The sequence below is a fragment of the Rattus norvegicus genome, chromosome 11 (genome assembly GCF_036323735.1).
Source record: "Rattus norvegicus strain BN/NHsdMcwi chromosome 11, GRCr8, whole genome shotgun sequence".
Classification (NCBI taxonomy): Eukaryota; Metazoa; Chordata; class Mammalia; order Rodentia; family Muridae; genus Rattus; species Rattus norvegicus.
Window position 1 is genome coordinate 54,165,110 of NC_086029.1, and position 14,135 is coordinate 54,179,244.

General features: G+C 34.8%; 1 protein-coding gene across 3 annotated transcripts in view; it reads left to right on the forward strand.

Moving 5' to 3' along the window:
• The window catches only part of Epha6 (Eph receptor A6), a 951,337-nt gene extending 938,326 nt beyond the window's left edge, over positions 1-13,011 (forward strand). For all 3 annotated transcript variants that reach the window (NM_001419529.1, XM_039088720.2, XM_039088721.2), the window contains one exon: positions 1,263-13,011. In NM_001419529.1, the coding sequence (NP_001406458.1) occupies positions 1,263-1,377 (115 nt within the window). In that variant the 3' untranslated portion in view covers positions 1,378-13,011. The remainder of the gene's footprint in view (positions 1-1,262) is intronic.
• Positions 13,012-14,135: the final 1,124 nt, after the last annotated feature.

Consider the following 14,135-nt stretch of genomic DNA (forward strand, 5'->3'; position numbering starts at 1 on the left):
ACTAGTAATGCACAATTAATTTATACCATCTTTATTAAATCGATCGACTATTACAATGTTACTTTAGATTCCTTCTATGTATTATCATGATCAGACATTTTCCATTGTTTCAAAGATCATTCATTACCTACCCCCAATAGAAGATTGTCATGTACACACAAAACAAGAACAGAGAATAATATAACAAATTCCAGTGTACTACCACTAAGTCTGCGAGATAATCCACTCGTAAAACAGTTGAAGCTCTCTACATACCCCACTTCTATCACATCTCCTACCCCACCTAAAGTCATCACCATTCTGTATTAAAGTTTATTAGTCTGTGAATATCTTTCTATATTTCATATAAATTTTAACATTCATACAAAAGGTTGTGTATTATTCTTGCTTTTTCCACCCAACCTTTGAGATTCCATTGCGTTAATACCTATAAATCTAGTTCATTAGTTTGGGCTATTCTGTGGGGTTTTCTTATATGTCTCAGTATTTTTAAAACTTTTATTAGTATAAGTACTTCTGCATTGTGCAACTTTTTTATTGATTTGTTTGTGTACCTCTTAAACATAGAAGTACAATTGCTGTAGGGTTAGAATATATATACAGTGTAGAATATGCATGTTTCCACTTTTATTTATTTCTACAAAATTGCTAAATTTTGCTTAATGTCGTTTTTTCAAATTACAAAATGGCTACGAGAATTTAGGTCATGCTCACATTACACCTTTACCTACGTGCTCAGCATTTTCTATGACTGTTGCAGATTTGTATAAGTTCTTGAAATATAAACAGCCCTATTCTATAGAGATATAAACATTCTCTCTGGATATGATTTTTTTTGGATATGATTTTTTATATCATTAAATCTGAGATTACAGTATATCTTATGGAACCAGGAAGAAGGAAATATAAAATTATTGGTACTCGTTTACATGACTGCTTAACAATTAACCAACGTGGATTTGTTAAAATGTGACAGGGTACAGTGAACTAGACTGTTGGGGGGAGGGCGGCAATGGGGGGAGGGTTGGGAGGGGAACACCCATAAGGAAGGGGGGGGAGGGGGATGTTTGCCCGGAAACCAAAGAATTATTATTAAGTATTAAATAAATTTAAAAGAATAAAAAAATGTGACAGGGTACATATTTAACATAGCTAAGTATTCATTTTCTTTGACTTGTCTTTATTAACTCTAGATGCTCAAAACTTCTCCCTTCCTCTCTCTGTCCCTCCCTCTCCTTCTCTCCCTCTTTCCGCTCTCTCAGCGATATTAGACGAATCGGAGTCATACTCATTGGACATCAGAGACGAATAGTCAGCAGCATACAAACTTTACGTTTACATATGATGCACATACAGGAGAAAGGATTTCATGTATGAAAGTACTATAAACACCTGTATTTTGTGCCTCAGCATTTCTACAAAGAAAACTATCCCCTCTACGACTCATTCTTCTGATTCTCCAGACGTCCCTTCACATCCCACAGTATCCCGTTCAGACTATGGCTGCACACCTTGCGTTTCTGCCTCCATCCGGGATTTCAATATCATGCTACACAGGACCTCTCTGAATAGCCTGCAAACGAAACTCTGGCCCACTGCAGATTATCACTGCGTAACGATAGATAACTCAGCATGAATGCGTGACTTTGTATAGAAATGTTGGGGAAGTGTTCATGGACTTAACCTGAAGGAATTTGTCCTTACGTGTGGCATCTTCAGAGACGTATGTGGAGTTTGATGATAGATAAGAAGGAAATAGTTGACCATTCTTCCATGTTTTGTGATCAAGTAGCTTTCAACTTCACATACTTCTTTTTCAATAGAGTTACTCAAATCTACAGGTTGTGCTGTTGTTTTATTTTTAATAACTGTTGGTGCCTGATGTTGTTACAATGATTTGCAGAACTAATTAATGATTCCATGTAGTGCAATTGTGTCAGGTGTGAATACAGTATGAAGGGCATTGTTGGGGAGGGAGACGGACAAAAATACTGTGCTTTTAAATCTTCTAAGGCTGGGTTTGTCTATATTTTTTAATTAACTTTATAGGGTTCTACACATTTCATAGTAGGTGATTGTTTAGAGGCTTTTCCCCCCTCTAATTTTTTTACTAACTGTACTGTATTTCTCTAGTATGTTACAAGAATCACCCTTGGAAAGACTGAGAGTGAATCCATTGCTCTAAAAGTTTTCATAGATGGATGCGTGGAGTGAACATATGGCTGTTCCCTTGAATTCATCGTCACAAGTTTGAAAAAAAAAGTTATCAAAGCATTGAGAAAATTAATTGTTCACAGGACTTCTTTGAATAGGCCTAACATAGTAGACATAGATTTAATGCGAGATGGTTTACTTGATTTAAGACAGCTTAAAGCCGCCCGAGATAATAAATGTATTGTGTTGGGTGATGATTGGTATATTTTCCAAATTTTAAAATGCAATGTTTTGTTCACAAAAATAAGTTACATGAACACAGTTTTCCAAATCTTCTAAAAAAAAAGATAGATATCACAAATATGATATAAATAGATCTCACATTTAAGCATATAGAAATGCTTTTAGTGTGTGTGTGTGTGTGTGTGTGTGTGTGTGTGTGTGTGTGTGTGTGTGTGTAAACCTTGGTCTATCATAGAATATAAGAACACATCTGAGGTGTGTTGTCATAATCACCTCTGAAGCTTGCAGCAAAAAAAGCAAATATATTTTTCCAGTGAATTTCTCAGCTTCTCAAAATAATGTTCCTTTTGAAACAAATTTAATGATAAAATCATCTGCTCCCCCATGAAACTACAAAACTTACCATTGGGATGAGTGAAGAATAAACCATGTATTGAGGGAGGAAAAATGCAGAGCAGGTTGTCTAAAGATGCAGATTGGGTGAACTTTTATGTGATGTCAGAGAGAAAGATATCCCTCTCCGCATTCCCAAACTCCTACCTAATTGAGAGAGGGTAAAGCTATTTCTACTCAACGAACCTCACTTCCCCTCTTAATTCTTGTTTGTAGGATTTTCTTATTGTCCCTTCATACTGGATTCTTCCACTCTGTTTCTTTAGCTGATCCACCTCTCTCCTTTTCTTTTCTCCCCTTTTATTGCTGCTTAATTTTTTTCATTCCGAAAAAAGGCATGTATGGAGATAAAAGGATGTCTTTAGCGTATTCTTTAACTGTACTGAGAAGGGAAAAGTGGACATTCCATCACTTTTAAGTAAGTGTGTTAGAAATAGCTAACAACATATTCCAGCCACCTACATGCATGGCCATACGTCACTCATAGACTCTCTGCAGTTTGCTTGATACATTTACACAAATCTGGACACACTTAGGGGAAACATAAAATTTCCATATTTATCTGAATTTAAATATCTATGAAATGATAACAGATATAAACAGATGATTAAATTTATTAATCATATATATTTATTTTTATAATACAACAAAAATGTATTTAGAAAAATAAAAAATAGAATAATACGCTCCATCATAAGACTCTGTCAGTAGCAACTGTATGCCTTGATGAAGTCAATTCTATAATAGTATTTAAAGGTCTGGGGATTTACATTCAGTGATGGCACGATTTTTAAAAAAAAAACTTATTTTCTTTCAAAATTCTGATGATGCAATTCTATTTCTAGTTAATTTGTATTTCTATCTCATGTCTTTTCTGACATGAAATACTTATTAGATACTTATTAGAACACTTTCCTTTTCCTCCCCCCCCCAATATCCTCTTTCAAGTTTTATGAAACTATGTTTATAATTTACCAAGCTATGAGCATGATAATGTTAAATATACTTATAAACTTTATCATGGGCAGGGTAAGGAAGAAATACGTATACAATTAAGCAGAAATATTAAAATATAACAAGATCTATTTCTTTGCTGCATAGTGGTCATGTACCCTGTGACCCAGGGGGAAGTTAAGTCCAGGAATAATAACAATGGCTAAAATAACAAATTCAGCTGAAAATAAACATTCTGAGAGTTGCTGGTGCCTATGTGCAAAAACTAAATTTATTTCACACATACAAGGATGAAATAATTATCCCCAAATAAACTAATGACTTTCATAATTACAGTTAGGCACGATCTCTTATAACTAACGTGCACAAATACATTATGTACTTGCCTTTAAGAAATCTTAATAGATTCTAATGAGCGAATTTTTGGAATTTTGAAAATCATGCCATGTAAATTTTTATCTGCTTGATAATCAACTTCTGGTCTATAGTCAAAAATGTAAAATGAATGTACAATCAAGAAGAAAGAGGGTGTATTTAAATCATTCAACTAAAAAATTGTATAAAATGGTGACAGTGTGGCAGGGAGGGAGCATTGCAGAGCTGCCTTGTCACTGCTGATAACTGAGTTGTGCATGCTACAATCACAGGTTTATTACTTTGGGTCTCACTCCTTAAAAATCTACCCAGCTGTAAACTGAATAAGGCGGTCACAACTCGAGAGCTCACAGCCCGTAATAGAAAAGAAAGCCAAATTTAATCTGGGAAAAGTTTTTATAAAGTTCTCTACAGCAGGGATAGTGAAGAGGAAATTGCATATCACCCAGCCTGTGTCCTAAATGTCTACTTTGATATCTCTCTCTATTAAATTTACGTTCTGTGAGAAAGTCGGTTAAACTCTCAAGATTTTTTTTTTACCGGTATTGTCTTTTTTTCCCTCTTCCTTTATTACATTTTTAGCCTCCCTGTTTTCTGTTTAAATTCCCCTTCCTATCTCTTTCTGTCTCAGGTTCCATCAACACACTCATTATGTCAACACAGCAAAGCACAGCAAGTCTATAAAGGCCCAGTAAATGTCCGTGGATGGGGCTGGATGGCGGGGCCGGCTGCAAACCATTAAAGCTTTGATAGGCTGGGTCTTAGCACACAAATGGGAGCTTCAGGTCAGAGGGCGAGGGTTCTGACTCTGCTTAATAGAAATTAAGCACAAAGGAAAGAAAAATTCAAAATGCAAGATAATTATTTTCTGCTGCTTCAGTTAGCTCAGGAAGTCTGATATTAAATAAAAAAGAAATTAGCATTTTAAGGACCAAATGCTAACGTATAGGAAATCTGTGTATTTCTGCCGAAAAGAGGTTCAAAGCTGATGCCTCACTTCGTACGTTATGATCACCTTAACTTTCACAACACGAATGTCATGTATATTTTGATGCTTTTCCTTCAGAGACTCTAAACCATAGAGAAGTAGATTGGGCACAACTGAGGACATTTATTTTGTCTTTCAGGCATTGAGGTCATAATTTTTCCTTTTTATAATCAACATTTGTGACATCCTCTATCGTTTTTATAATGTTCAAAAGAGGATAAATTTTCTTTGCTATCATTGAACAAATAGGTGGACAAAACCACGTGCCTCTCCTCCATACAAGTATTCTTCACAAAAATGAATTTAAGCACACTGTCATTCGTTTCCACTGATCCTCGAGTTTAAATTTTAGAGACTGGAGACTCCTTGCAGTTTGCTATGGTCCTCTGCCACGGGGGATTAGATCTTGCCACAGAATAAGAATAAACACACAGGAACTAGCCATGTGTGGATCGCACTTCCAATCCCCCTCAGAAACAGATGTTTCGATTCTGGTTTGGTAGAAGGAATCATGCTTGTAAGTTCTCTAAGTTACTCTCATCAGAAATCCATCCATATATGAACTCATTTCTCACATAGCCTTTAAAAATATCATTTTTTTCCCTTCAAACCAAACCTGAAATTTTAATCTCTACCTGGAGCTGATTTTTCTAGAAAATGTAACAATATGTACTTCAAAGCTTGCATAAAATGGTTTCAAATTAACCAGGAAAGGAAGTGATTGCTCATGCCTACATCTAACAGAGGCACCGGGGAGAAAAACCTTAGACTGTATAAAACTAAACATCCAATCTTCCTCTTAGTGTTCCCTTAAAATGTCAAGAATTAGTCGATATTTTAAAGATTCATTAGAAAACTAATGGGGTTTTGTTATAAGGAGATGTGGCATGATACATATGTCTTCTGGGAATAAAGATGAAAGGGTTTAGGATACAGGTCATCTGGGTGTATTTAACTAACCTTTTATACTGAGTAGTAGTTAGATAAGAATTATCATTATGTCAAATTATTTTGAGCATCCTTACACCTTGGCTTGAGTTATCTATAACAAGGCTTCAGTTCTTTGCTCTCGAGGCAAATGTTTTGTTTGGTTGTCAGATTGCTCTTTTGAAATCATGGAATATATCTAAATGTCTAGCTTTTGAAGTTACTGCATGTTAAAATGAAGCAAGTAAGTTAAGAGAACTAGAATTTAGAAGGGAGGAAAAGGACATCTAAATAAACTTCCATTTTTCAAAAGAGAATCTGACAACTTCAAAGCTTGGGCATGTCAATTGTGTCGAACCACTTCTCTATTTAACATATTCCAAATCAAAGCAATTTTTATAAGCAAAACGAAGAATGCCCTTACTTAAATTGCTACACCCATTTGTCAGATTGCCGTCTTTTCTTCAAAAGGGAACTATTTGTTTCATAGTGAGGAAAATCTAAAAGCTGATTCTCCTATCCTTAAGCACAAGAAGTCTTGTTGTTGTTGTTGTTGTTTTGTGAGAGGGGTTAGAATAGCAAATGAAAACAATATCACAGAATGATGCTTAAGTGTAATACAGAGAATTGTGCATACTAGGATGGGGTATATGTGAACCACATTCCCAGGGCACATAGTTTCCAGTTTCCTATTAGCATATAAGGTACAGGTTAACCGTACATTTATCCCACAAGTTGTAAATTCAAAAAGTATTTATTCTATTAACGGTAGTCTCTCAAGTAACATAATCTGTCCTTATCCATGTTTCTACATTGATTTTTATCTCCTAGTAGTCTTTCATCACAACAGCATTTTTAGGTGGTGTGTAAATCAGAACAACTGAGAAGTGGGAAACAGTACTTCAGAATCCTATTCAGCTGGCGTCAGGATCTCTGTTTCATTATCCTCACAGAAAGGAAGATGCAACTCTGTCTCCAGATAGTAAAGAAAACTCTGGACACCTAAGAACCATTGTTGTCTATGAATCCCATTCAGATTTTATATGTAGTCACAATTGTTTTTATGAGTTACACAAGAGCTTATCAACTATTGTTTGTGGTTTTGTGCTGATGCACAAGCCCAAGATCTTTCCAAAGAAAGCAAGTACTGGACCACTGGGTTTCTCCCCTCACCACTGCTCATATGTGCATTTTGTTACAAGTTTGTCCACATTTGTGGTTCCCACATAAGACACTCTTTGGTTTCCTGTCTTCAAGAAAGAGCTAATATCATTTTTAGTGTTTAAAATCATGTTATATGATGTGGGGGAGAAAGCCAATTCCTAAAACAAACCATAAATGTCAAGGTTTCAACTGAAGTGCTCTGCTGCTTCTATGATGTCATGAATCTTTTCTATGTTGAGTTATTTGTAAAATTGGCTGTTTGTGTTCCGGACAGAACTTGATTTCATATATATTTCATTTAAATATATCTTTATCCAATCTTAAGAGATGAAACAGTATAATTTTATTGCCTCAATTTATCATGGGTAGTAGTATTTGTTCCTTATAATCCTCATCCCAGGATAGTCTTATCAAAGCCATGATGACATTTTAACTGGGCATGCTTTATCCGTTTACATATATTTGCTTTCCTTTACTAAATCTGCTTAAAATAAGGTCTTTACAAACTCGAAGAAATAGAAACCAGTAGCTACTCAGTGGCTAAGGATTGTGTAACTGAATGAGCTATATTCCCATCAAGGAGGTTGATGTGATGATCACTGTTTAAAACCAACATGTTTTGATATGATAAATATCATTGCCATAAACATTCAAAGTATCATTAAGACAATGCTGAATATTATAGACAATGAATGAATAATGAAGCTTTAATTTTTCCTGTACTATATGGAAACCACTTAATATATATATGTTTTTCTTTGAAGTTTTTAATATGTTCTCTCTTCCTGTGAGATATATATATACATATATATAGTTCTTTAAAGAACATTATATCAATATATTGACACTATGCAAAACTGTCAAAACTGTCATTTACTTTTTATAAAAACATAGAGCTTCCATTCAATTTTATGTTTTTTCTTTTAAATTAGACCTTCAAGATAAATAGAAAATATAAATAAAACTTGAAATGGTATCATTTGGGGGCAGAGGGGTACAATATTAGAGCAGTAGTAACAGAAATGAATATGAGGAACACTCGATTTTAAAGATCATTGAATGTGTTTCATTTCTGATATCATATTAATCATTTTGCTAAAATGACTCCTAGATTGTGACACTGAAAATATGTATATAGAATATAAATGCATTTGAGAAACTTACTTTCCCATGAGTTTAGTTTTCATCTTGAGCTAGGAAAATATCAACTGTTTAAATTTTGTTTTGAAAGGGTATTTTTTTTTATTATATATACAGCGTTCTGCCTGCATGTATACCTTCGAGCCAGAAGAAGGCACCAGATCTCATTACAGATGGCTTTGAGCCACCATGTGGTTGCTGGGAATTGAACTCAGGACCTCTGGAAGAGCAGTCAGTGCTCTTAACCACTGAGCCATCTCTCCAGTCTGAAAGGGTAATATTTGACTAGTAGAGCTTACTAAATTTTGGTTATGCTTGTAGTAATGACTTCATATTTAAAAAATGCAAGCATAGTATTAACTATAACATTAATGACAAGTATTACAGATCAAAAAGTAATAAAATGACATGTTAAAATGGTTCCTTCATTTAAAAAGAAAATAATTCAAAAAGCAGCAGCTAACATCATGTCGTATTGTTCTTATTGGCAATTTTGAAACTTAAATGCATTTTGAGAATGTGGATATATAAATAATTCTATGAAAATATATATTCCATTTAATTAAAAAAAATCCTACAAGACCATCCAAATAAAACAACTACGTTTTAAAAATACACTTTTTGATTTCTACTTTTCTACATTTCTAAGAAATGTAATCAAAAGATTTTTAAATAATAATTCATTAAACATACCTGTCAAAATATTTTATACATGGTAATAAATTACTCAATTCATGGATTTTTTTCACTCCTGTCATTAAATTTAAAACAGTTTTAAAAGACACTGAAAAACCAACATGAAATACAGTATCTTCATAAACATTTTATGTTACACTTTGATTTCTACGTGACATTTTGAACGTAGAATGCTTATGTTCTTTCTTTCCCCAATTGCTTTAGAAGCCACTGATAGGAGTCTGAATTTAAAGGGAGTGTTTGTATTGTCAATTTTTTGAAATAGAGTCTCACTAACTAGCCCAGGCTGGCCTCAATACCCTCCTCCTCTGTTCCTGGGTGTTGAGAATATAAAGTTGTGTATGGGGACTATAGTTACACGTTTTATATTTCCATTCACTCACATAACATTAGTAACCTTCAAATTCTCAAAAAAAAAAAAAACAAATTCATTATAGTGGCTAAAATTTCCTTTTTGTGGTTCTTCTTTTAACTCACACTAGCCAGATATCCTGTAAGGTCAGCTCGAAAAAGCAAATTGTTTTACTGTCCCAGTCGGAGAAACACAAAAAGGGAATCCACAATTCACTCAGTGAACTTAGGATAGTAATGTATGCTTTTTCTAGCTACTGGTGTTTATTTGATGTTTAAAAGTTCACTGAATACGGTATTCAAACAAAATCAAATAGCTATTGCATTTTTATAGGACCTTTTTATATAGTATAAATAGGATAAAAATTTTGGTTTAAAAATACTTGTACAGCTATATTAAAATGTCATATGAAAAATTGAAAGGAACACCCATGAAAGGAGTGAGAACAGAGTTCTCACAGAGAGAGCAGGGTAGAGTTGTGAATCTGGAGGGGGTGAGTATATGAAGAGAATGATACAGTGGAATGAGGGAAACCAGCAATTGATTTATCGGTAGTGAAAAAAGAGCTTTAGAGTCCAAAAGTCGAATTTGGTTTTGGCTACACAGTGCCATAAATAACTAGTAGATAATCAAATGGAACTGTTATGTGGAGATTTGTAGGCTGAGGAGATAGCTCAGCAGTAGATTGATTGCTTTACTCACAAGCTTGATGACATGAATTTAAATCCCCCAAGCCCCCATTTTTAAAAATCTGGCACCATGACACTCTCATAGTCCTACAGTTGGTAGGTGTAGACAAGAGGGTCCCTGAGGCTTGCTGGTCCGCCAGTTTAACTTAATTTTAAGTTCCAGGTCAGTAAAAGACCCTGTCTCAACATAATGGTGGATGGCAATTGAGGAACGTCAGTCAAATTTGTTGTCTGGCCTCTACATGCACACACACACACACACACACACACACACACACACACACACACACACACACAAGCTGTTACATTTGAGTGTTGAAGGACCAATTAAGACTGGAGATCAAGAACTGAAGTCCATTAGTCTATGTATCAGTATTCACATTTTTAAGACCAAGAATAATCTTATATAATAGAAAAGTAGGTCCAGGATTGAGCTCAAAATGATTCTAGTGTTTAGGGATTAGACAGAGATCAAGAAGCTACTAAAATAAAAGTTTTTATTAATAAAAATACAGGAAAGAGAAATGCAGCTGATTTGGTGCTTTTAAGTCAACATCATTGCTAGAGAGATGGCTTAACAGTTTATGTATACTGTTCTTGCAGAGGTCCTGAACTCCGAACTCTGTTCTAGCAATCACATGCGCAAGCTCACAACAGTTGGCCTATCATAGCAGCTCTACAGGATCTGGTACTCTTTTCTAGCCTCCTGTGGCATCCCACAAAATGTCTCTATGAACACAGATACATGCATACAAAGTTCAAAATAATAGTAAATCTAAAAACAAAACAACAACAACAAAGGAAAAAAGTCAAGATCATAACCAAGTGCTGGTCATTGGATAATGGCAACTTTGTCTAGAATGCTCTCTTTGAGGTCCTTACTGAGGGCAGTCTCTAGGAAGCACTGAAGTCAAAGCCTGAGTGCAATGGCTGAGAAGACAGGTAGGAAATGGAATCAGAATTTGTGAGCAAGTCATCAAAAGTATTTGGTGTGACAGAAGCCAGGCTAAATGGGACAGAGCAAAGGAGCTGTGGGGTCAGGAAGAAGAGAGTCACAGAAAAAGGCTGCAGTGATTCGTTGGTATTCAAGCCGAGTAAAGAGGCTGCTTTTAAAGGAGCAGAAGTCCAGTGCAAGGGAAAGGACTGAGCAACTTACAGCTTATTTGGTAGATCTGTGGTGGAAAAGGCAGAAGATGTGGCTGTGTGGATAGTTTGATTTAGAGAAAAGTCAATGGGGTTGGGAAGGGCGTGTAAGTTGAAAGTGTAGTTGTAAGTTGTTAAAGTAGGAAAGTGTGTGTGTGTGTGTGTGTGTGTGATATTTGACTTTATGCATAGTAAATAGTGAGGAAAACGAAATATTTCAAAGGCATCTTCATCGAATAGTTTAAGATATCTTACTAGAAAACCCAACACTTGATTCACTTGATTTTTCCAAGGACTCTAATGAGGTTTCTCTGCCCAGATAGTAGAGATTGAGGACTTCTCAAGGGTACCAGGATTTGTCCTGTTTTCTTACTTATGTTTGCCTATTACAGAGTAAATGGCAGAAACATTTGGTACATGTTCTATCAAAAGCTATGAAAATTAAAACAGTTTTAGTCCTAAAAGAGGTTGCAGTGTTTATTTACCTGGACGGTATCCTCAAATCCTATTTTAGAAGTGCTTAAGCTCCTATCTAAATTAAAAAAAAAAATAGGGGTGAAGATATTGACCTTTTAGGAGAAAATATTTTTGTTTTGTTTACATCTAGAAAACACTGTAAAATATGTTGTCATTTAGAAGAAGTAGACAGGCGATACAAGGGTATTTTGTTAATTGTCCCTCTAGACTTAAAAGGATTAAAAAAAAAAACAGTGCTGGGTGCTCCATTTCTGGATAAGCTGTAGCCAATGTGTGGAGATTTAAAGATGCATATTTCTTCTTTGGCTTTATGTGAAATTAGATTGTGACTAATGGGATAAGATTGTTCCTCATATTTTTGCTACTCTATTATAACCTAAAATATAAATATGTAAGTATATATTCCTATTTGCTTAAACACTTCAAATATTTAAACCTTCGAATTTTAAATGGTAGACATTCTCAGTGCATTCAAAATATTAAATACAAATGTCTTTGTGGCACAAATCCTAAAAAAAAAATACTAAATAGTGTATTCCGTATAATACCTAGATAATATCTGTCTAGACTTATTTAATCCTCCTCAGAGATTATATTTTACTAATCAAAATCTGCAGCCACAATACTTTTCCCTGTAAGTTAAGGATTTTTAAAATCTTTCCTTGTTAACGGACTAGAGGTTATCATTCTTCAAGTGTCTAGTGCTATAGCTATGTATTTCGCAAGAGGGTTTGGATCTGTTTGTGACAATGAGGAGGGATAGCACCGCATCATGTTTTCTGTCTGGAATCATATGACTACTTAGGGCATAAATGTTTCTCCAAGGTCGCTTGTTCAGTCGATGTTTCTGTTTTAGTTGTAATTCCAATATGGTAGAGACACAAATGCAGCAAAATGGCGCTACTGGAACTGCAATCTCCCCTACTACCTACTTGACCAGAGCAGTGAAGTACTTCAGTTTCGTTGGAAGGTGGTACTATTTTCATCTTATGAAAAACTATAATATTCCATGTAAATGTTCATGTGCTGGCATGCAAACAAGGCAATAGTGTTATAGAATGTCTGGCTCCCAGTATGAGGAGTTGTTTATGGTGGATTGAATTATGCTTGTCATCTAGTTGCTGAAAGGATATGGTGTTTAGCGAAAGAACCTGCTGAGCAATGTAGTAAGATTTTTGTACAAAGTACAAATTGCTAATTATTGTATTTTATTTTTCTATGATTTCCTAAAAGGCATTATCAGGGTCTTACAGATGGAGAAAGCCTGTTTATTAAAATATCTATTACCAAATAAAAGTTACAGTTTTGGTGGTTGAGTTTGTGATGTTCGTACTGTTATATGCAAGCATATTATTATAATTTACTCTTTAGTATGTATGTCCAGGTGTTGTTTAGAGCTGCAGTAATTATGAATGCAAGACATAGTTGCAATTTTTCCAAATAATTACAGACTTTAAGGTCTAGGCATAAATTCACAGAAATCACTATAATTAATGGATACTTATTTTTGTAGTGGTTTTATACTGGCAAATATTTTGTGAGATTTGGGTGAATGGAAGTATGTATTACAGAGGTAGTTTATACAGGTATATAAGCAACACACACAACATAAATCTTTAGATCATCAATGTCCATTACAAAATTTCCAATAAATTATAAACCAGGGCTTTTTCCAGATTCCTTATGTTGCTGACAAGAAAAAAAAACATCTGCACCATCCTGAGATGATTAGAAGTAACATATCCAGTGTACCTCACTCTTTTATAATTGTTTGACTGTAGCTACAAGCCACTATGACTTGAGCAGACTTGAGAAAAATCACATACTGTTTTAAAAGCTTGTTGTGCTCACAATAAAATCGTGAGAGTCAAACTAACTTTGTAAGTCAAGTGGAATTATGTCCTGCTTCTGGGTTTTCCCAAGATAGGTTACAGTTGCCAACCATCAAAACAGCAGATTCAAACAAGTGAAATATTTACACTGCTTTAGCGTTTATCTTTCCAACATTTTTTAAATTACCAAGTAGAATTTAAGAGTCACGTGAACTCTTTAATAGCTAAGAACAATAAAACAGCAGATCAACTATGCTTGACTAAACGAAAAAACAACAATAAAAAGACTGTTCACCTTTTGTTGTTAAAAATTATCTGAGTTGAATATGAAGAGATGACTCAATGGTTTAGAGCACTCGTGGCTTTCGCAGAGGAGCCCTATTGGAGTAACAGTCCCCATATGGTGGCTCACAATCATCCCTAATTTCAGTCCTGGTAGATATGATACCCTCTTCTGGCCTCTCCGGGCACCAAGTATTCATGGGGTGCCCATGCACATAAGCAGACAAAACAAACAAAAAAAATAAAGTGAATAAATCCAACAAAAGTAATTTTTAAATATCGTCTAAGTTTACTGTAAAGTTGGTTGCTCAGTCTGTTCTTACAGT